Source organism: Trachurus japonicus, chromosome 19, assembly GCF_045865225.1.
Source record: "Trachurus japonicus isolate A0001 chromosome 19, Traja_1.0".
NCBI classification, from domain to species: domain Eukaryota; kingdom Metazoa; phylum Chordata; class Actinopteri; order Carangiformes; family Carangidae; genus Trachurus; species Trachurus japonicus.
In genome coordinates this window covers 3488256-3513171 of record NC_140925.1, presented here as the reverse complement: position 1 = coordinate 3513171, position 24916 = coordinate 3488256, and the positions used below count along the sequence as shown (strand labels likewise).

At 40.7% G+C, this 24916-nt stretch overlaps 1 protein-coding gene across 1 annotated transcript in view; it reads right to left on the bottom strand.

Annotated features, from left to right (window-relative positions):
* Positions 1-3828: 3828 nt before the first annotated feature.
* map2k6 (mitogen-activated protein kinase kinase 6) overlaps positions 3829-24916 on the bottom strand; it is a 32954-nt gene continuing 11866 nt past the window's right edge. The window contains exons 2-13 of the mRNA XM_085760735.1: positions 21219-21282; positions 18981-19029; positions 18429-18542; positions 16949-17068; positions 15553-15669; positions 15394-15445; positions 12799-12926; positions 11596-11673; positions 9631-9770; positions 5036-5081; positions 3940-4056; positions 3829-3908 (exon numbers count right to left, since the gene is read on the bottom strand). Coding sequence (XP_085616861.1) covers positions 3979-4056; positions 5036-5081; positions 9631-9770; positions 11596-11673; positions 12799-12926; positions 15394-15445; positions 15553-15669; positions 16949-17068; positions 18429-18542; positions 18981-19029; positions 21219-21282 — 986 coding nt within the window. The 3' untranslated portion in view covers positions 3829-3908; positions 3940-3978. The remainder of the gene's footprint in view (positions 3909-3939; positions 4057-5035; positions 5082-9630; positions 9771-11595; positions 11674-12798; positions 12927-15393; positions 15446-15552; positions 15670-16948; positions 17069-18428; positions 18543-18980; positions 19030-21218; positions 21283-24916) is intronic.

Below are 24916 nucleotides of genomic sequence, written 5' to 3'. Positions count from 1 at the left end.
TCATTCACCAGCGCCTCTAGCGGTTATGTCAATATTGCAACTCGCGCACGCGTCGCATCACCTCACGTCGAGTTGTGCGTTCGGTCGCAGCCGACGCATTAAGCGGACGCAGGATACGCGTGGCAGCCATGATGCGCTCGCGTACGCGTAGTTTACAGCAAGTATATCTCGGCCCTAACTCTTCTGACTGCCAACAAACCGCTCCAGGGCTCAAAAGGAAACGAGCCGAGACCAGATCAGTCCGTCTTGGCGATCTCGGCTCGCTTGTTTTATTCTGCATCTGAGCGTTGCTGTGTTCACATCTGAACCAAACGAACCGATCGTTTGGGTGAAACGCTCCCTGTTTCGGAACAACTGCTCCAAACGAGCCAGGTCTGAATTCACCCTCAATGAAGTTTCCTTCAGCGTTTTAGCGTCTTTCAGATCGTTGTTTTGATTTTGCACTTCCTGCCCTGCAGCAAACACCGTCAGGGACAGGATGGACGTTAGCTAACGCTGTGTAACATAACAACTTTCCAAGGTGTGTAAACTGTTTGTCCTGCTGCCCCCTAGTGGCCGAAAATGAGTTAGTACAACTTTAAATGTAACTATCGACACTTTGTCCAACATAAAATGTTCCAAGGATTTGTCTCAGTGTTGGATTCACAGCCACTAGTGTAGAGATGAGTCTGATTTATGCACATGCACATTTTAAACATATAGATCCATTTTCAGGTCTTAGTGCTAGTTGCAGTCCAAGTGGAAACATCCCAGTGGATGAATTAACAGGTCACACACTCGGACAGTTTGTGAGTCAAAGCTGATTCTCACAGATCGAGCCTTTAAAAGCAACAACCAAATAAGTTTAGCTCGAGTCAAACTCAGCGGAATAATAGACTCGACACAGACACAGAGGCAGAAGAAGCGTCAAGCGATCACCCAGCAACACTAAACATGAACAGTTCTCCATCTGTGACGACGCCGTGCCGTCCCGTCGCCTACAGCAGCAGCTCCACGCGTTCCTGCCTCCGAAAACCGACCGTGAGAACAGCAAAAAATAAAATAAAATGAAACAAAAAGAACCAAGGCAACGTATAAATACTGACGATGTGGAGAGAGAGAGAGGGAGAGACACGCGGTTAACAGGAAGTGGAAAAACACGACGCCATGCGTGAAGATGGAGGAAGGTGACGTGATGGAGAGGCAGAGATCGCTGCGTCGTCCTGATTTACAACATATTATTCACCTAAAGTCGTTTTCTATAGAGAGGCACATAGAAGGCTTGCAAGATACAGTTTCAAAGCGTTTTTACGTGTTTGAGCCAAGAAGAACACGACAGAAACTAACACACACACAAACTCACATAAACACACACACACACACAGTCGCACGAGAAAGTAAAGTCTCTGATGGATCGGTCAAGTTTCCAGAGGGAAAACAGCAGTTGTAATAAATAAGAGAAACTGCAGTAAATATGTCTGGATCTAAATAATAACAACAATAATTAATAATATAATATTATTAATCATAATAATATTAATAATGATAATAGTAATAGTAATAATATCCAGTTTCTTTTTTCGTGTTGAACAAGGAGTGGAGATGGTTGTGATTGGCTCAGTACAGACAACAAGGAGAATATGGGCAAAACTTCTCCCACAACTGACCACAATGTCAACACACACACACACACACACACACACACACACACACACCTCATGTACAAATGTGTGTGTGTGACGTAGAGCTGCATTAAAAAATCACCGTTTCATCCTCTCACTCTTCTGAACTTCAGTCTGTTGTGGGGTTTTTTGCAGCAGCTTCAGCCAAACGGTCACTTTTCTACAAAAACAACTAAATGTTTCACCGAATTTCAGATTAAAATTCTGCAGGAAATATTTCCTGTTTCTACTGAACTGTGTCGAGTCGGTGGTAGTTTTCAGTTTGTGCAGAACCGTGGGTAAAAAAAACAGATGAAATGTTATTAAAATTAGAGTCAGATTTGATCGAGTGAGTTGAAATTATTCCTCTGAAAAGAATCAGATTCATCCTTTAAAGGTACATTGTGTAGGAATTCCTCCCATCTAGTGTTGTGGTTGTATATCGCAAGCAACTCAATCGTATTTTTCCTGCTGCATTCACGTGAAATTGGGCAGACGGCAGACGGACGACAGCCGCTGCACGTAACGGCATAAACAAGCCTCTATGTAAACAAGTGGTCCGTCAGCACGAGGCAAAACAATACACGTGACAATATGTTGTCATGGCGATGTGGTATTGTTTTACCGTCTTTCTCTGGACTTCTGTGACTAAAATGACATCTGGTTTGTTAGCGACGGCCGTCTGCCCGACTGCAGGTGAATGCAGCATCGGTGTAACGCTCCATTCCTCCTCGCTGCGTTACCGCGGTGACTTTTCACAGACGCCACCTCCACCTGAGCCGACAGCTCCGGTGTCTCCGCTGAGTTTCCGTGGTTTCCTACCGTCACGCTGCCACTGAACGTAAAAACATGGCGACACCACATGGCAGCCAGCACCGAGCTTACCCGCTCCATGTAGATATGAATGATATGAACGGCTCATTCAGAGCTGAAAGGAACACTTCACTTTGTTGATGGGGGGGATTACTGATTAAAGCAGAAGTAAGCAGAATATTTGTGTTAATATAAGTCTTAAATAGTTATATCTTCCAACAGCAATCACTTCTATAGAGTGTTTGGTCTGAAACACGGGTCTGTCAGTCACTCTGCTCTGCTGTAAGCCGGGCGGGGACTGCTAACTCCATCGGCTGACAGGAAGTTAGCCAAAACCACCGGATCGCTTACTTCTGCTTTAATGACAAACAGACTTTTGAACCAAATAATCGATTTTTGTGAATAGATAACAGGAAAAGTTACACAATGCCCCTTTAATTAATTAAATTAATTGGGTTTTTTTTCAAGTTGTAGGAAATAAATGATCCAAACAAATAGAAAATCTGTTCCTGTTTGGACAGAGTGGTAGTTCAGGTAACTAACTCACTTCCTGTGCAGCAGTGTTTGACCTGATCGTCGACCTGCTGCTCCACAAACCTCCACAACAGGAAGTAGAATCAGAGTCGTACAGCTCTACTAAAACACACACACACACATACACACACATATACACACATATTTACCATGCACCAGATCACAAACACACTTATACATACACACACTCACAGGCAGCCTGAGCCCAAACACATGTAGTAGACCTCCGCTGTAAAGGAGGGAAAGCCGTTGAAGTGCAGTACCTATATGTGACCACTAGGAGGCGCCCGGACCCGAGGCCGTACGTACATCTGCAGCTCTTCAACCGTCGTCGGACTCTTAACAACGCCGCCGCGTTTACTCAGAGATACAGTATATTCTGTACATGCAGTCAATTAATAAACCGATGCAACACTTGCTTTGAGTATACAAACATTTAGATTATACATAGAGAGCATTATATCATTCATCTTTTTATATATATATACTGTATTCATATATATAATCTGTTCTGTTCGACCTCTTCGCTTCTGTTTCTCAGCAAAAAAGAAGAAAATAACCTTTTTGTTTGCTTGTTTGACCGTCACGACAAAGCCACACAGTCGCCTCGCTGACTGACCGACTGACGACAACGCTGGAGCAGGAGGAGGGGGAGGAGGAGGAGGAGGAGGAGGAGGAAGGGGGTGGGGAGTTGTTGTTGGTTTTTTTTGCATACAGACATCTTTAGATTATTCCAGATTATAGGAGCCGACCCCCTCCTCCATCCCCAGGTGATGCAAACTCCTCACGCTGCTTCTCCTCTTCTGTCCGTCCATTCGTCTGTAGAGGGAAGGAGGGATGGGGAGGAGGTGGGAGGAGGAGGAGGAGGGGGAGGGGGCTGTGATTGGTGCTTCTTGTTTGTTTCTTCTTCCTCTTCTCTTCCTTTTTTTATTTTATTTTTATTTTCCTGGACAGATCCTTCTCCCTCCACGGCCGTGCAGGTTGTGACCGCTCAGTCCCCCAGGATGACCTTCACAAAACTGGCCACGTCGGTCTCTTTGGCCTCGTGGGAGGTGAAGAAGGGATGTTGCTGCAGAGGAGGAGGAGGAGGAGATTGATTAACACACTGGTCGATTGGTTGTTGACAGTGTTGGACAGTAACAGAGTACATTTACTTGAGTACTGTACTTAAGTACATATCCAGAGGATTTGTACTTTCAAATCAAATCAAATCAGCTTTATTTATATGGCACTTTTCATACATTGCAGTAACACAAAGTGCCTCACAGGGGATAAAAACAAAACAAAACAATACAAAAAACACTATGAAAACCCCAAACCTCCCACCCCCACAAATATACACACAGATACATAATTACATGCATAGACATACGGACAGACATACATACATACCCACACACACAAACATTCACACACCCACACACATAAACTAGCTGTCGCTGAGAGACATGGCTGGGCATTACTTGAGTATTAGATTTCTTTGGTACTTATTACTCTTACTTGAATACATTTCCAAGACAAATATTTTTACTTTTTTACTTGAGTTAATTTGTAGGAAGGCTGAAAAGTACTTGTTACTTTTTCTAAAATCCTATTGGACACAAGCTGTGTTTGTCAAAGAAGGAAACCCTAACCCCTAAAGCAGCACATCAGTGCAGCTGCTTTCAATGAGTTCATTCTCACTAACAAGAGTTAAAAGCTCCTTACATTCATTTAGAAACAATTATAGTCATTCATTGATGTGAAAAATAAGAAATTTACTCTTACTCTTACTTTTACTTAAAGTACATTTAAAAGCATGTACTTTTGGAGTACTTTTTTACTCTTACTCTAGTAACATGTGGACTGAGATACTTTTACTTGTAACGGAGTAGATTTTGACCAGTAGTATTTGTACTCTTACTCAAGTACTGGGGTGGAGTTGTTGATCAGAGCATCGGTTGACTTGGAGAACAGACTCTCAGCCAGCAGCAGTGTTACTGCGCCCCCCAGTGTCTGAGTCTCGGTACTACAGGATCAACACAGTGAGATGGATGAACAACACTCACCATGAGTTCTGTGTACGTCGGCCGCTCTTTGGAAACTTTCTTTAAGCTGCAAAAACAAAAACAAAACAACATTAAGATCAGTTCACAACAAATAAAACAAGAGTTTTTGTATTCAAAATAAAGCTAGATGTTTGTGTTAGCTCCATACAGTATAAAGGTAGATTAAAGCTCCTTCAATATAAAGGTAGATGTTTGTGTTAAAGCTCCATACAGTATAAAGGTAGATGTTTGTGTTAAAGCTCCATACAGTATAAAGGTAGATGTCCATGTGTAGTGTGATTATAAAGCAGCTCTAGGTTCTATATTAATACTGTGAAAGTATCAAAGCCTCAGTCCACAGAGAAATGCACACAGCCTGTATTCAGAAACACAGGGGCTGTCCCATTCCTCCACACTTGGCTCAGTGCGCTTGGTTACGCACACACTTTGGTGACGTTTTGCCGGCGGAACGTATATTTACATATAGTGTGCAAGCATGGATTAAGTGGCCAAGCGTGTGGGGGGATATTTAAAAGCAATCGGGACACACTTGACAAGTGCAGCCTGTGCCATTGCGCACAGTAGCACAACTACGACACACACAGCACAGCAACAGTTTTAACAAACAGTGCTGCTGGATCAGTCTCATCTACTCCTAAAGCGTCTCTATGCGCAAGATTCAGATCATAAACATGTAAGCCCAACTCTGTAGGCTAAGTAAATAAAACAAACAAGAAAAACGAAAAAATAAAAACATGAACAGAGCATGATGAATATAAAATATGACATTAAAAAGTCATAATTATGATATAGAAAGTTAATTTCATTTTATTGGGATTAATTCAATCGCATTTCCTAAACGTGGCTTGTGGCTCTGGGTGACGATGGACTTCAACGTGGTGCATTGTGGGATTTATACTTGGCCAAAGACCGCTCGGATGCGGTCTTACCATAAGTGTGGGTAAAGTGCAAATCAAGCGCGCTGCACTTTCAGTCTTTGGAGAAACGGGACACACTTGCGCACTGACACTAGGCCCATGAACGCGCACGCCAAGTGCCCAAGTGTGTAAGCAGTGGCGGCCGGTCAATAGGGGGCGCTAGGGCGCCGCCCCCATCAAAATTTCAGGAAAAAAGTGTAGACACAGTAAACATAAATATAATAAAAAGTAATTACCATATCTGTTCAGTGTTCACTCATACAATGGGTTTTACTTTGAAATTCGTAAGCCTTTCCATTCCATATTGGGTTTATTCTGGGTTGTTTCATACATTTCAATAGCGAGGGGCGCCGGCCTAATGAGTGTGTATGTGGGCTCTTAAACTTTTGGCTTCCATGTGACTTCATGCTGGTCTCTAATTGGTCACTTCAAGATTCTCCTCCGGGCGCAGCTCTCTGCGCCCGTGGCCAATCAGCGCGTTTGGGTCATTTTTTCATCCAATCGGATTGATTCATGATACCTGACCTGTCAATCAAAGTCACTCCCCTGGCAGCGGCGACGTGCCTGTCACTCAAACAGCTACAGACTCACCCGCGTGCACCGTTAATATAATACATCCATGGCGTGCACACGGAGCAGACAGAAAACAACAACAAGACAGGAGACAATGGCGGCCGCAGCAAAAGAAAAATCTGTTGTTTCAGGTTATGTTCAGAGTTTCATCCTAAAATCGGCTATAAAGGCGCCGCTGTTTCACTATTTAGCCTAACTAATTTTCAGCTGCGTCACCTTTACTTTGAAAGTCCAGTGGGGCTAGATCAGAACGGAGCGTTTGTACGGAGGGAGAGATCAGCTGATCCGCTGCTGACTGCTGTTTACTGCTGGATGTGAAGTTAGCAATGCTCTTTATTTATCTTATTTATCTGACGCCCCCCCAATTTATTTTAGCACCAGCCGCCACTGTGTGTAAGTGTGATCGAGTGTGCATATTGGGACAGGCCCTGAGCCTTAAAACCAGCCGTCAGGACTTCCTGTCACTTTGTGATGTCACAACTAAGCCCCGCCCCCTCACCACCTGGACCCACCATCCATCCATCCAACAACAACAACTTGCAGGATTTGGTTTCTGAGTGTTTTATTCTGAAATCTGCTCTGTTTTTTATACTTATCTGAAGGATCAACCCTTCAGAATAAAACACAGATGCTCCGTGACCTCTGCGACCTTTAAATCTCTCATTTCAGCTTCACTGTTGTTTCACCTACAAAACTCTGATAAATAATAAACCTATCAGACTTTGACAGAACTGTAGATCTGAGATTCTCTGTTGTTTCCCAGGACTGAGCAGAAATAGCAGGAAACGACCCAGCGTGAGCGGACTGGCGGTAACTGAGAAAACATACCGCCAAACATAATGAGTCACACACACACACACACACACACACACACACGCATTAATGAGAATAGTAGACAAAAACAATTATATTTTGTGTGTGTGTGTTTGCCAGTAAACGAGCGCCGTTTCCTGTTCACTGTTTGTTCTCCACAGAGCCGACAAATCCTTGTTCCAAGAACTAAACCACCGCACTGCAAAAACTCAAAATCTTTCCAAGAATATTTGTCTTATTTCTTGTCAAAATGTCTCATTTCTGGTCAAAACTAATCTCTTTCCACTTAAAATAAGACTCATCACCTAAAAATTTACTTGTTTTAGGATCATTTTCACTTGTTTCAAACTAATTTTCAATTGAAATAAGTAGAAAAATCTGCCAGTGAAAGCACGTTTTTTGTGATTGTAATAAGAAAGAAAAACTTGCTCCACTATCAGATTTTTCTACTTATTTCAAGTGGAAAATTTGCTTGAAAAAATTAAAAAGTATCTAAAAACAAGCTACTTTTTAAATGTGATGAGTCTTATTTTAAGTATAATTAGATTTATTTTGACTAGAAATGACATTTTGACTAGAAATTCTTGGTAAGATTTTGAATTTTTGCAGTGCAGCAACAGTGTGGACGCTGCAGCTCCAGCTCCACACCGGGACCAAGGCCACTGTGGACTCAGAGTGGATCATTAAAGTCACTCAATGCATTAATTTTGCTCTATTTCTATTATATATATATACACAGACACACACAGAAATATAAACATCGTACTCGTCTATATTTGCTCGACGTCCACACTTGACCTGCTGCAGTCAGTTTTTTCACTTTCACTCCTCCATCACTAAGAAACACCGACTTTTCTGAATGCTCCTTTCTGCTGCGGAGCAGGAAACTCATCATGACACGGCAAAAAAACGTGCATGAAAAAACGTGCAGACATCACGACCAACAACAGCAGCAGCAGCAGGAAGTGAAACACCGGTCTCACATCCAGGTGAAGTGACAGAAACTGTTTCTGCTCTGATCTCAATCTGTTTCCTGCTTCATGCAAATCAGTGTCGGTGTGGGTCATGTCCACACGGGGCCACAGGGGGGCGCCGCTGCACCGGGAGCTGCAGACCAATACAACAGGAGGAGAGGAAGTAAAGAAGAAGAAGAGCAGCTTCCACAGGATCAGCTGAGTGTTGAACTGATCGGGGATCAGTTTAATCAGTGCGACAGGATGTTGTGTGTCCTTCAAAATAAAGGTAGATGTGTTAAAGCTCCATACATAACAGTGCTTTAGGAGCTTTATTACAATCATCTACCTTTATTTTGAAGGAGCTTTAATACAAATATCTACCTTTATTTTGAAGGAGCTTTAATACAAATATCTACCTTTATTTTGAAGGAGCTTTAACACAAACATGCTGCTGAACAGGATCAAACAGCTGCTTTTTTCTTTACATTAACACCTTTTTCCCTTCAGGTCTCGGCCCGTCTCCCTCTCACCTGAATGACACCAAACATCTGTCTGATCGGCTCAGGGCGACATGTAATGAGGAGTTTCTACTTTTCTTTGTTCCCCATCACACAACACTCAGAATTAAATAAAAATAAATTATAGATAGATAGATAGATAGATAGATAGATAGATAGATAGATAGATAGATAGATAGATGGATAGACCTCTTCCATTGCATCTGGAAATGTGAGAAGATGCAAACATTTTGGAAGGAAGTAAAACATATAATTTACCAAATAATTTCCAAACCCATTCCTATCTCCACTAAATTCTGTATTTTAGGCCTCGATCCTGAAAATCTCCCCTTAAAATCATATGAAATTAAATTGATTAATCTCTGCCTTGTCCATTCAGAATGTCTCATTGCCTTGTATTAGTCATATGCTGAAAGAATTATCATTGAGTCTGTCTTTAGAGAAGCTGACTTGTAGTATTAAACATAGACTTTGTGAATTCTATGAAATCTGGGGCCTTTTCTTGACATTTTCATGAAAGTGCGGATCTGCAGTGTTGCCCTTGACCCTTCTGTGCATCTTTTTTTTTTTAATGGCGTTGCACTGTGTGTTTGATTTTATGGCTCTATGTGTCCTTACTTTCTCTTATTTTCCATTTGCTTGTTTAGTTTTCTTGTTTTTTTTGGTGTTTTTGTTCTTTTTTCTCTCTGTGGACATTGATGGACGGGGTATTTGAAGTTTGTGTTGTATGTTAATGTACGCTCTGCATAGCTTAATCAAAATGTTAATAAACAAATGTTTAAAAAAAAAAGAAAAAAGAGAGATAGAGAGAGACGAACCACTGAGAGGTGAAGTCCACGAAGTCGGGGGAGAACTGGTCTGCAGGAAGCTGAGGTGACGGTTCCTCCACCACCTGCTTCAGCTGCTGGAACGGCGTTCCCCACGAGTCGTAGGGGAAACGCAGGATGGCCAGCTCGATCTGAGAGAGAGGGAGAGAGGAGAGGAGAGGAGAGGAGGAGGAGGAGGAGGAGGAGGGATTTATCTGTGTCCTGGGTTTAAAGTTTATTCGATCAGGTTTTCAGTTCATCTCTTACTCTCTAAAGTGTTTTAATTCTCCTCATCATCATCATCTTCCTCCTATTTTGTTTTTATTCCCTTTTTTACGGCCTCATTTATCCTTTATTCTACTGCTCACTGTCTGCCTTGTTTATGTTTCTATTGTTTTTTTTATTTCCTCTTCTCCTCCACTGTTTCATTCTGCTGCTCTCATCCGTTTCTTTCCGTCTCTACTCGTTTTATTCTTTTGATCCTTGTTTTAGTGCTTTATACCTTCTGATATTAATATTTCTATTTCCACCTCCCTGCAGTTCCCTCCGGTCTCGGTCCATGTTCTTCAGGTTCTCATGTCGTCTTATGTCACTGTTGTCGCTTCTTCTGCTTTTGTTCTTGTGTGTTTCTGCTTTTGTAAACTATTGTTTTTAAAGGGATAGTTCACCCAAAATTGAAATTTCTCATTTACTCATTATCTCCTCCCCCTCATGTGGACTATGGGCTGGGAGAAGTTTCAGAGTCCTCCGTGGCTTCTCTGAGTTACAGGGGGTCTCGGCGTAGCAGTGCAATGTCCATATAACGGTTGCAAATGGATACCAACTGTCTTCGTAACAAAAAGACACACCAAAAAACATCCAAATACCTCCATGCTGCTCGTATGTAATGTCCGTCTTGTATTGAAGCCCTGAAATGCGAAATTGTCCCGAAAAAATTAAATAAGTCTATATTTCAAGCTTGTTTTGTAGCGGAAGCTTCTGATGATTCTGACAATTTCGCATTTCAGGGCTTCAGTACAAGACGGACATTACATACGAGCAGCATGGAGGTATTTGGATGTTTTTTGGTGTGTCTTTTTGTTACGAAGACAGTTGGTATCCATTTGCAACCGTTATATGGACATGCACTGCTGCTACGCCGAGACCCCCTGTAACTCAGAGAAGCCACGGAGGACTCTGAAACTTCTTGAACTTCTTCTCTGAAACTTGAGTGAAATTTCAATTTTGGGTGAACTATCCCTTTAAAGCTGCCCTCTTATTTTAACCTTTGACCTAATTGCTGCTGATAATCTTTATTGATATGCGTGTAAAGGACGTTCTTCTTTATTATCTCATCTGTATCTAAACTGTTTCCTCCTCTCTCTTCTCTTCATCTGCAGCTTTTTCCTGTTTCCTCATCAAACAGATTCAAACCTGCAGCTTCAGTCTGAACTCCTTTTAATCTCCATCATCATCATCATCATCGCCGCTGGTCACGACTCCCGTTCTCCTGAACTAACAGGCGCTCTAACAATCAGAGTGTTTTCTGACTGATTGCTCTCTGTCGAGTCCAATTTAGTTTCATATTTTTAAAAAAAGGGAAAAAAAGAGAAAACTGAATCCATAACGAGCTCCTCTGCTCTCATCTCCATCCAGATCAGACTGTGACGTTCAGACCGGTCGGTCGGGGTTAAATCACGGGAACTCGCCGTCGTTTTCTGAATCCTTGACGCAAAAATATTCTCTGAGTCTGAGTTGAAAATATGCAAATGAGCAAACTATGAATATTTAACAGTCCATAATAAAAAAACGTCTAGACACCTAACGTCCAGAGCTACGGCTCATTTTTTCTCATTATGAATCATTTTTACCCTCCACATACTTTTATCTTATTTTTTTTTTTTTTGGGGGGGGGGGGGGGGTAACTATGGAGCTGTGACAAACTAAATAATGAAGTTTAAGTGCGTGAGAGATGAAAAGAGATAAAAGCTGATTTACCATCGTGATTCCTAAACTCCAGATGTCAGACTTGACGTTGTAGCCCTTCTGGTTGGTCTCCGGGTTGATCCGCTCCGGCTGCTCGAAACACAAAGTCACAAAGTCACAAAGTTACAAAGTTACGGTGGGTGTGACGAGGTTAAAGCTGCTTCTCTGAAATACATCACACAACTCTTCAAATGGAAATATCAATAATTCATGTTTTTTTCTGCTTCATTAAACTGATCAAACAACATCCTGAGCTACATGAAGCTGCAGCTGCACTTGAACCTAACATCATCACCAACTCTAAAACAGATTTAAAAGTTAAAGAAGCGACATGAAGAATCGTCCCCTCTCTCTTCAAAAGGGATAGTTCAACATTTTGGCAAATTTGCCCATTGCCATAATCCCTATAGTCATAGCAGTAGGTTCGTTACCTTTAATTGTCGGTGCAAACTATTTTTAGAACGGCAGAGCAGAGCCGTGAGCTGCTCAGAGCTACGCTACAAACGGAGGCTCATGGGATTTCTTGGTTTCCCTCATCAAACTCATCAAATACACAATCCAACAACTCCACAACGCTCTGGTGGACAAGTTGTGACCTGCACATTCACCACGCTATGAGATAATAACACAACGTTACCACACAGAGTTGTTTTAGAGGGAAATACATGCAAAACTGTTGATGAAAAACTTTGCCTGAAGGGACACGCATCAGCGGTTTTGCATGAATTTCCCTCTAAAACAACTCTGTCTGGTAACGTTGTGTTATTATCCCATAGCGTGGTGAATGTGCAGGTCACAACTTGTCCACCAGAGCGTTGTGGAGTTGTTGGATTGTGTATTTGATGAGTTTGATGAGGGAAACCAAGAAATCCCATAATGAGCCTCCGTAGCGTAGCTCTGAGCAGCTCGCGGCTCTGCTCCGCCGTTCTAAAAACAGCTTGCACCGACAATTAAAGGTAACAAACCTACTGCTATGACTATAGGGATTATGGCAATGGGCCAATTTTCCAAAATGTTGAACTATCCCTTTAAGTTTGTGACGGTTTTAATCAAACTGATGCTGGTCCCATTTCAGCTTTACCAAAGTAATAATAAAAAACAGATGCAAACAATAAATCAAACAGTGAATAAAAATAAGCGGATTTAGGATTTTAAAATGCAGGTTTTTGTGCCTCAATGAATCATGGGAGTTCGTTAAGCCCCGCCCCCTCTCACCGCCATGTAAGGTTTGCAGCCGGCGTCCATGGTTTTGGCCACGGAGTCGACCAGGTATCCGCTGATGCCGAAGTCGCACATCTTCACCTGGCCCTGCGTGTTGATCAGCACGTTGGAGGGCTTCACGTCTACGGCAACAACACAAGGACACAGCAAGGCTCAGTCGGCATCACTCACAGTCACGGTACAAGAAGGTTATCATTGTGAAGAAATAACCCCTTCGTGACTCTTTAACTTCCCCACCAGAGTTTTTTTTTTGGCATCTGTTTCTAAATGGGTCAGAAAACAGGAAGTTCAAACCCCGACAAGGTTCAGACAGAGCAGATAAAAGAGACGTTCAGTGTTTCAACCTGCAGCTCTGTCGTCTTTTATGTAAACAGGCCACTACTCCCATACAATGAGGAGATCACATGACACTCGTATCGACTGACTGGACAGAGACGAGTGTCGAATATCACACTCGTCCGTTGAAGCTGAATGTATATACTGTATATATATAAATAAATAACACAGTACAGCACAGAGACACAGGGTCTTTGAAGGCACCGTGTGGTAGTCTGAGGCCCGTCGGTGAATCCACTTCCTCTTCTGACAGGAGACTCATCATCATCATCATTAAACTGACTCGTTAATAACAAAACAAACCTGCAGATTAAAACTCTGCAGGTTGAGACGCTGTGATAAAAAAAACCTCTTCACCGATCGATCGATAAATTCTGAATGTTTCCAGATTCTACGACTTTAATAAGAATTTAATGATCCTGCTGAGTCGCTGCTGAGTGAAGGAAGAAATAAAGTGAAAGTCAAATCACGACGTGGTGCTGATAGTAGCCTAGTAGTACTTACATAATGCAGTTATGTATTACACTTTGTGCAATATCTACACACTTCTGCTTGTGCAGCTGGGTGTAATGGGCGTCGTGCAACACAACATGGCACTTTAAACTGATGTGCACTTTAGGGCCTTGTGCAAAACTATCTGGCACTTTGATAAATACTCTTATAGGGCATCGTGCAATACAACCTGGTACCTATGCACTCTTGCACACTTGCACTTTAACCCAGCACTTATGCACTTTATCTCCCATAACAAAACTCTTACAGTCCCCCTACTGTACGTGTGGAATGTGTTTGTCAATATGTTCTTCATTGTCATAGTCGCCTTTTTGTCTTTTTGTGTCGTCTACATTATTATGTGTAATGTGTACTGTTATTGAACTGTTTTTATGTTCATAACCCTCCGGACGGAAATTAGCATCTTGCTATAATCCGGCACATTTACATGTTTTTGTCCATTAAAGCAGAAGTAAGTGGTCCGGTCGTTTTCGCTAATGCTGTGTTCCAGGCAGGCTTTTGAAATCGTAAATTACAGCTTCAAGTCACAACTTACGACTTTGCAGCGTTCCAGGCAACCCACTCGTGTTTTTCCGACCTGTTTTACCGGTGAAAGTCACTATAACGGCCACTCGTAACTTCTGACCGGTGAACTCGTACCAGATCGAACTGGTACCACTTCACGGTCGGAAAAATACGAGTTTCCTTGAACGCACCATAACAGTCCTCGTCCCTACGTCGCCACATTCACGGCGTCCCTTGGCTGCACACACAGCCCTGCATGCCGTTCTCTCTCCTCATTGGATAAAAACTGTAGGATACGATAAATGTTTTCTCCTCGGCTCAGAGCAGAGCAGAGGGACTGACAGACCCGTGTTTCAGTCCAAACACTCTATGTAAGTGATTGCTGTCGGAAGATATAACTATTTAAGACTTATATTAACACAAATATATCACTTACTTCTGCTTTAATGTTAGGGGGTGGGAATCTTTTACTATCTTACGATTCGATTCAATTCTGATTTTTGGGGCTACGATTCGATTCAAAATCGATTTTCGATTCAAAACGATTTGATTCCTAATGATTCCTGCTTCTGTCTATTGGTGTTAAAGGATCCTCATGATCTACTCCAGTCTGCTTTGCAAGACAGAATGACTAAAGTGTCTAAACTTTTTCACATTTATTGAGTTTTAAACATTTATCCACGCTTAGATGGAATTGTTGAAACTGTTGCATAAAAGCAATATCACAAAATTAAAAGTGCCTCATTATTTAAAAAAATAGTGCAGTTAAACATGCTGCCTTTTATATTCTAAGGAAATGGAGGCCGACAGCTTTTTAAAATCGATTTTGGGACATTTTATATCGATTCTGAATCGTATTAAATGAGAATTGCGTTTCTTATGTGAATCGATTTTTTGGCACACCCCCTAATTAATGTGCATTGTCCCATTCAAATAAACAAATACAGTCAAGTAAAGTAAAGTGAAACTGAACTGAAACGGGCTCATTCACATGTGATCATACGATGTTTGCACTGATCAACACTGAGATATTGATCAGTGCACTGATTCTTTTAAAGAGTCTGATAATAAAAGAGAAAAAAAAGTGAGATGAAAGCAGATGAAGACGGATCAGCAGAGAAGTGGTTGGAAATCAATGACTGGACGTTTTATACAGAGCAACAGTAGCTCAGTTAATGGACGAATGAGAGACAGAGAGACAGAGAGAGAGACAGAGAGCATCGGTGTGTCTCTTACCTCTGTGAATGACTTGCAGGTTACTATGCAGATGCTCCAGAGCTTTTACTATCTGTAACAACAACAACAACAACAACAGTTAACAAACAGATCCAGTTACATAACGAGTTGTTTTGTCATCGAGCTCATGAATAATTAATGAATAATTAATGAACCCACTGAGACGGCCATCTTGCCCAGGATGTCCTCGGGGATGCTCATCCCCTTCTCGATCACCTGCTTGTAGAACTTGTCCAGGGACGTGTCCATCAGCTCCATGCAGATCCACACGTCGCCCTGGCAACAGAGAGAAATAGAGAGACAAAGAGAGAGAGAGAGAGAGAGAGAGAGAGAGAGATGAGGGAAAAGGAAAACAACAACAACAATAAAAGCTCTGGCGGATTCCAAACAGACAGGAAGTGACAGGTTTTTCCAGCGGTGAGGAAGTCGCTGCTGCAGGAAGTTTCCTGCATCCGAAAACCTGCAGAGGATTCAGTCATCGTCATGACGACCCCAGGTCTGCTGCATCAAGCTTTAATTATCTTTTATATTCTGCTTCATTTTCTGTTTAGTATATATAGATATACACACTTGTATGTTCACAGATTTCACATCATATCAAATGTAAAAATAGGATTAAAAATTTACTTTTTTTCTTTTTTGTCACTCCAAATTGTCTCAAACTGTCTCATAAAAAAAACACAGAAAGTTTCATTTACATTTTATAAACTGGTTTAATCTCATGTCACATCCGAAATCATTAAATAATCCAGTTTTAGCAAAGATGAGCAGAGGGTTCTTGAATGCTAAGTTGTAACCTAACATCATTTATTTCACATCAGCCACACACACACACACATTCGTATCTACTTTGTAAGTGAACACTTTCTAATTAATGCTTGAATGTTGTTTTTATTATTTTATTGACTTCAAAGACAATTTAATCAGCACCACTGATCCCCGGACAAATTTCCGTTAGTGTTACCATAGTGTATCATAACATATTGTATGGTATTCTATTGTTTCATATTATATATTATTGTATTGTATCATATCCTATTGTATCCTATCTTATTGTATTGTATCATATTGTATCCTAATGTAATGTAACGTAATGTATTCTTTCCTTACATATTCTTTCATAACATATCGTATTGTATGTTATTGCATCCTATCTTACTGTATTGTAATGCATTGTTTTGTATCATATTGTATCGTAACATAACGTAATGCAACGTAACGTATTCTTTCCTAACGTATCGTATCGTATCGTAACGTTTCATATCATATCCTATGGTATCGTAACATATCATATTGTATCTTATCGTATTTTGACGTAACGTATTGTATCTTATTCTATCATATGATATCTTATTGTATTCCTATCGTATCGTAATGTATCTTATCCTATTGTATTTTAACATATCACAATCACATTGTATCTTATTGTGTCCTATCTGAACGTATTGTATCTTATTTTATCTAACACCAGTTCATCAACGCTCAACAACACCAAAGTGAGTCGACAGTCGACAGCCAATCAGTGAGCAGCTCAGGATGCTCCGTGTGCCCGTACCTCTCTGAACAGCGCTCCGTAGAAGGTGACGGTGTAGAAACAGTCCACCGTCCTCATGGAGATGTCCAGGTCCATCAGCAGCCGCTTCTGCTCCTGAGTGTTCACCGTGGCCCGGATCCTCTGACGGAGGAACACACAACAACAACAACAACAACATGAGTCACACACATCAGCAGCTTCTGTTGATTTCCGTCTTTTTTATCACTGTGATTGTCTAATAATTTCTTGATGCTGGTGGAAACCATGAGAAGCACTTTGTAGGTCTCTGTAAAGTTATTATGTGTATTATGATTCTCCCTCGGCAGCACCGAGGCCTGAACATGAAGCTAATTGATGCTACGAAGCAGCCGAGGCTATAAAAAGAAATCAAAGTGCTTCCAGCCGGAGACGTCGTTATAGAGGGAAACTGTCTGAGAAGACGTGGAGGACGGGAGGAGATGAAGCTGCAGAAAACCTCCACATCGCCTGCACATCTGGAAACAACAACAGCAGCAGCAGCAGCAGCAACAGCAGAGCCGGTGCCAGATGTTTCTCGTCCCTCGTAGTGTTGCTTTCATCAATGAAAATTATGATGAAATATCATCGTCAACGAACCTTTATCATGTGACGAAAACGAAGACGGGACGCAACGTAAATAGTGGCCATGTGACGATAACTATAATAAAATATATAATGCAATATTGTTGACGAATAAAAACGAGACAAAATGTGGTTTACAAAACAAAAACTCTGCTAAAATATCTCTTCATTTTTGTTGATTGTTGATTTTGTTGATGGTTGTGTGTGCTGCCACTGAAGGTAAAAACATGGAGACACCACATGGCAGCAGCACCGAGCTTACCCGCTCCATGGAGATATGAATGATATGAACGGCTCATTCAGAGCTGAAAGGAACACTTCAGTTTGTTGATGGGGGGGATTACTGATTCATGAAAAACAGACTTTTGAATGAAATAATCGATTTTCATGAATAGATAACAGGAGAAGTTACACAATGTACCTTTAAAACAGGTTTAAACTGTTTTAAAGGAACAACAAGGAGTTTTGGAAAAGCAAAGCGTTTCCACACTACATTTATGAGCCTCCGCGCACCGTGAAATTCTTTGACCGGCGCAAGACAGACTCATGTTTTCATTCATCAAGAATTAAAGTCAGAGGTTGGAAGACGATCACATACCGTCGTAGTTCCCACCATAAACGGCGATTCGGCGGCGTTATTCTCATGACTTGCCACAAAACCGAAAGTAAAGAAACGCTGGTCGGCTCGACCAGCATTTCCACCACCACTAATAATAACAAAATAACCATAGAGACAAAACCATAGATTTATCTAAAATGGGCCCATTAACAAGTGGTAACGGAGATTCATCCACATTAATGTGAGACTTTTTTATAAACAAATAGAAACTCCTCGTTGTCCCTTTAAACCTTCAAAACCAACACCAGTCCCTCGTCCCTCGTCCTTCGTCCCTGCTCTCACCTTGACGGCCACGATCAGGCCGCTGGGCACGTGCCTCATCTTGTCCACCACGCCGTACGCGCCGCGGCCGAGCTCGCAGATCAGCTCCAGGTCGTCGGCCTTCATCTCGAAGTTCTGGAGAAGAAAGAGAGACGACAGGTAAACAAAACCTCCAAACAGCTTCTTCTCCTTCTTCTGCAACAACAACAACAAAGGGAAGCAGTGAGTTGACTGGAGGCCAAGTGGAGCAGAGAGAGAGAAGGAGAGAGAGAGAGACAACGACGGCTTCACCAGTGGAAAATTCCACTTATTTGATGAGTTTAAAATAAATATTTTTCCTGCCCGATGGGCAATAAAAGACATTCCAGTCTCCCCACAATCACAAGTGTTGGACTCAGCTGTAATGTTCAGCCGGCCGATCGTTACAGCCAAGAGAGAGAGAGAGAGAGAGAGAGAGAGAGACACGGACCTGACTCGACCAGAAATACACAACAGAGGGAAAATGATGTAACAGAGCGAAGGAAGAAAAAGGAGAATGACAAGAAGCCTGAATGGGATCAGATGATAAATTACCTTCTCTCCGATGGTTACACAAGCTTTAGAGTCCAAGTCTCTGGGGGGGCTGAAACACACACACACACACACAGAAATGTCAGACATGATAGATGTGTTTGTAACAGAGCTGCAGATTTACTGTAGCTGATAAATCAACTGGAATGAAAATGAAATGTGATAAAATAAAAACATGAAAATAAAAAAGCTCAGGAAAGAAAAAAGTGGAGTTAAGAAGTTTTAGTTTTGTCATGAGGCCTGTAACGATACACTAAAGTCACGATTCGATTCGTATCTCGATTTCTGACCCACGGTTCGATACACGATTCATTTTAAAGTGGGGTTGTATGATCTCCAAATAGCCCCCAAGTACTTTAATTGCAGTAGAAGACTCTCTGCACTCCTCCCGTTAGCAACGCCAGCCCATAATAGCCCTGCCCAGAGATTTACAACATACAGTGTTGTGAACAGACCCAAAGAAACGGCCTATTTTCGTGGCCTAAAAGAGGTTTTACCTGAAAAAAAAATACACAGTTCCATTGTTCACTATAATATAATTTTTTCCAGCCCTTCAAAGTGCAGGAAAAACACTGTTTTTATTTGGACCTAACCAACTGCTGATCGGCGGGCGCTAACCCTGGGCGGAGGGATACGTGAGTTGGTTAGGTCCAAATAAAAACTGCGGTTTTCCTGCACTGGAAAAAATGATATTATAGCGAACAATGGAACTGTGTATTTTTTTTCAGGTAAAACCTCTTTTAGGCCGTGAAAATAGGCCGTTTCTTTGGGTCCATTCACAACAATGTATGTTGTAATTCTCTGGGCAGGGCTATGGGCTGGCGTTGCTAACGGGAGGAGTGCAGAGAGTCTTCTACTGCAATTAAAGTACTTAGGGGCTATTTGTAGATCATACAACCACACTTTTAAAAAAAATGCTACTATCCCTTTAAGGTTAAAAAAAGAAGAGATTTTGGTAGCAAAATAGTCGACCAAAAAAACATTAGCCGACCGAAATCTCATTGGTCGCAGGAAAAAAACAAACATTTGGAGCCGTATCTTGTCAAAATTAAGTCAAAATCAATATGACTGAACTGTATAAAGGATAGGGCTTTTAATTTGAAGGGCCAGATACAGGCACTCGCTGTCAGTTTTTTGTTGTTGTTGTTGTGTTTTTTTTTTTTACACGGCACGGCAGGTCCAGTCCCTACTTTTTTTTCCTTGTCAAGAGCGACTTATTCCGATTTTTTACACAGGTCCGTGTCTTAGAGTGTCGCGGTTTCGGTTTCGACACGTGTATCGTTACAGGCCTATTTGTCACCATTGAAAAAAACCAAAGATACTTGTAAAAAGAAAAAGACAAAAAAGTGCATGGAGTAAATGAATTAAAAATAGAAGAGAATAATAAATGGATCCAAAATGAAAAATCTAATAGTAGAATAGCAGAATAACAAAGGACATGAGATGATAAATCAAATAAATAAACTTTAAAAACAATAAAATATTAAAACTTTAAAATTTTAAGGGTTTATACATTTTTAAATAAAACATGAATAAATGTGATGAAGCAGAGTTTCATCAGTATATCTCACTTTGTGTTGATTTTTCTTGCTATTCAGGAGTTTGTAACAAAGAAAAGTGATTCTGAATGTGACTAAGTTGAGTAAATTGAGGTTTTCTGTTGTTTGTCAGACTAATAAAGTAATAAAAACATGTCTTTAGGCTGTGAAATCATATAGTGAAATCATATAGTATTAATAAAAATTATGAAATAATCATAAGAGTTATAACTAGAGTTAAATCAGACTGTGAACACACATTTTATTTTAGTAATAATATTATATTTATCTATGTTTATCTCACTTTCTGTTGATTTTTCTTGCTATTCAGGAGTTTATAACAAAGAAAAGTGATTCTGAATGTGAATAAATTGAGTAAGTCGAGGTTTTGTCTTGTTTGTCAGAAACATAAAGTAATAGAAACATGTATTTATTCTCAAGAATAAATGGATCAAAATATATAAAATGAAAAATCTAATAGTAGAATAGCAGAATAACAAATGACATGAGATGATAAATCAAATAAATAAACTTTAAAAACAATAAAATATTAAAACTTTTACATTTGAAGGGTTTATACATTTTTAAATCAAACATGAATAAATGTGATGAAGCAGAGTTTCATCTCTGTGAAACCAAAACGACTCGTCTGCTGCTTTTTAATGACGATGATTCAATATATCAAATATATAAAGAGTCTTACACTGCCACAGCAGCCGGCTGCTCGAACGCTTCCTTGGGGATCTTGAGCGGCGGCCTCCTCTTACCTGAAACACACAAACACACACACAAACACACACACATCATCAGAAAACACACACAACCTGCAACATACAGCATCAGATTACAGATGTGTCCCCAACTACATTCTTCCTATCCATAATTTTTATTTCAGATATCCACAACTACATTCTTCCTATAGGACAAATGACGTCACTTTTGCCATTCATGTGTATGGGGTTTGTCATTACAGATATCTACAATTCAGTTGCAGATATCCGCTATGTGAATTACGGATATCTGTAACTGAATTACGACTAGTACTAATACCAGTTTGAGATATCTACAATTTCATTCTGACTAGTCATAATTCCAGTTCAAGGTATCTTTAATTCACCTCAATTAAAGATATCTACATGTCCCTTTTCGGATATCTTAAATTAAGTTTTGACAAGGCGAAATTAAGTTGTAGATATCTGTAAATGGAATTATGACTAGTCAAAATGACGTTGTAGATATCTCAAACTGGAATTAGTACTAGTCGTAATTCAGTTACAGATATCTGTAATTCACATAGTGGATATCTGCAACTGAATCGTAGATACACTATATTACCAAAAGTATTCGCTCACCTGCCTTTACTCATTCTATGAACTGAAGTGCCATCCCATTCCTAACTCATAGAATTCAATATGATGTTGGTCCACCTTTTGCAGCTATTACAGCTTCAACTCTTCTGGGAAGACTGTCCACAAGGTTGAGGAGAGTGTTTATAGGAATTTTTGACCATTCTTCCAAAAGCGCATTGGTGAGGTCACACACTGATGTTGGTCGAGAAGGCCTGGCTCTCAGTCTCCGCTCTAATTCATCCCAAAGGTGTTCTATCGGGTTCAGGTCAGGACTCTGTGCAGGCCAGTCAAGTTCATCCACACCAGACTCTGTCATCCACGTCTTTATGGACCTTGCTTTGTGCACTGGTGCACAGTCATGTTGGAAGAGGAAGGGGCCCGCTCCAAACTGTTCCCACAAGGTTGGGAGCATGGAATTGTCCAAAATGTTTTGGTATCCTGAAGCATTCAAAGTTCCTTTCACTGGAACTAAGGGGCCAAGCCCAGCTCCTGAAAAACAACCCCATACCATAATTCCTCCTCCACCAAATTTCACAGTCGGCCAAGTGATTAGGACACCTGATTCTGATCATTTGAATGGGTGAACGAATACTTTTGGTAATATAGTGTATCTGTAATGATAAACCCCATACACATGAATGGCAAAAGTGACGTCATTTGTCCTAGGAAGAATGTAGTTGCAGATATCTGAAATGTTCTTTTTGATGAGGCAAAACTGAATTACAGATATCTTGAATAAAAAATCCAACTATTCAAAATGTAATTACGACCAGTCAGAAAGACGTTGTTGATATCTACAATGTTAATTCCAGATAGTCAAACTTAGCTTTTAAATGTTAAAACGGCTTGCCATATGCACTATGTGTGTGTGTGTGTGTGTGTGTGTTGCAGCAGCTGCTCAGTAACAGGCAGCTGAAGTTTGTTTGTTTGTTTGTTTGTCTGTCAGGTGAGAGCTCAGGCCCCGCCCCCTGCTGTGATGTCATAACACGCTATTAAAAGTAAAAGTGAAGGCGTGTCGCTGGAGCGGCGCCAGACGAGGAACTGGAACGTCTCGCTGTCATGACAGAACACACAAACACACACACACAGTAAACACACACAGTACGCCACTAATCTGTGGACGGAGCAGTCATTCAAAAAGCTACGACATACACACACACACACACACACACACGGTCACAGTGTCCTGGTCTGTTCAAACAGAGCAGGGTGTGACTCTGTTTCCTCCTCCTGCTCCAAACTCTGTAAAACGGCTTTGTTGCACTAAAATGTCACCGAGCCTCCTACACACACACACACACACACACACACACACACACACACACACACAGACACACACACACACACACACACAGACAACAATGGTGACTGGAAACCACACACACACACACACACACAGAGTAAACACCTGCAGCAGGTCTCTCTCTCTCTGTCTGAGCTCAAACACTGATCGATCTGATCGACTGCAGCTTTGTTCCGATCTGGACTCAGATTCACTGAGTCTGATCAATCAACTGATCGATTGATCGTCTGATTTGAGTACAACAGAGTATTAGGGCCACGTTGAGAAAAAAAAAACACAGACTTAGAGAAAAAAGTCATAACATTACGAGAATAAAGTCGTACATTTCCTACGAGAAAAAAGTCATAACATTACGAGAATAAAGTCGTAAATTTACGAGAATAAAGTCGTAAATTTACGAGAATAAAGTCATAACATTACGAGAATAAAGTCGTACATTTCCTACGAGAAAAAAGTCATAACATTACGAGAATAAAGTCGTAAATTTACGAGAATAAAGTCGTAAATTTACGAGAATAAAGTCATAACATTACGAGAATAAAATTGTACATTTCCTACGAGAATAAAGTCATGACATTACGAGAATAAAGTCGTAAATTTACGAGAATAAAGTCGTACATTTCCTACGAGAAAAAAAGTCACAACATTACGAGAATAAAGTCATGAATTTACGAGAATAAAGTCGTACATTTCCTACGAGAAAAAAAGTCATAACATTACGAGAATAAAGTCGTAAATTTACGAGAATAAAGTTGTACATTTCCTACGAGAAAAAAAGTCATAACATTACGAGAATAAAGTCATAAATTTACGAGAATAAAGTCGTACATTTCCTACGAGAAAAAAAGTCATAACATTACGAGAATAAAGTCGTAAATTTACGAGAATAAAGTCGTACATTTCCTATGACAAAAAAGTCATAACATTACAAGAATAAAGTCGTACATTTCCTACGAGAAAAAAGACATAACATTAAGAGAATTAAGTCGTAAATTTAGGAGAATAATGTCGTAAAGTTACGAGAATAAAATTGTACATTTTCTACGAGAAAAAAAGACATAACATTACGAGAATAAAGTCGTAAAGTTACGAGAATAAAGTTGTACATTTCCTATGAGAACAAATCAATGTGGCCCTAATACTTATTGCAAAAACAAAAAAAAAGGTTTTATAAAGACTACTCCCTAATATCAGCTCCAATAATCCTGTATTGATCAGGTCTCAATAAGAACTGATCAGTTCGTGCAGGAAACTCAACTTCAACATGTCGACCAGTAAAAAGTTCATATTCACAACCAGACGGGGATCAAAGAGACGAGAGAGAGAGAGAGATCGTTCTGCCTCCAGCTGCTCTCAGATCAGATCATGAGACAAGAGGCAGCATGCTCCTCAAAGGAAGATTTATTCTGTTATCAGTCTACTTCAATACACACACACCCACACACACATGCATGCACACACACACACAGATTTCCAGATTGTGAAGCTGCAGCAGAAACATGCAAATCAGCTTCAGCCTGAACCTGCTGCTGCTGCTGAACCAGGAGAGTAAACAGAGGAAGAAGAAACACAGAGGAGGAGGGGGGGGGGGGTCGGAGGGTCAGGTGATTATATAATCTATGTGGCTGGCAGGAGGAAGCTTTGTGCTCAGCTCTGTATCACAACAACACAAAGAGATGATGGTTGGAACAAGAATTCAGGTCATCGCAGCAATTAGAGATCAAACAATCTGTCTAATAATTGATTATT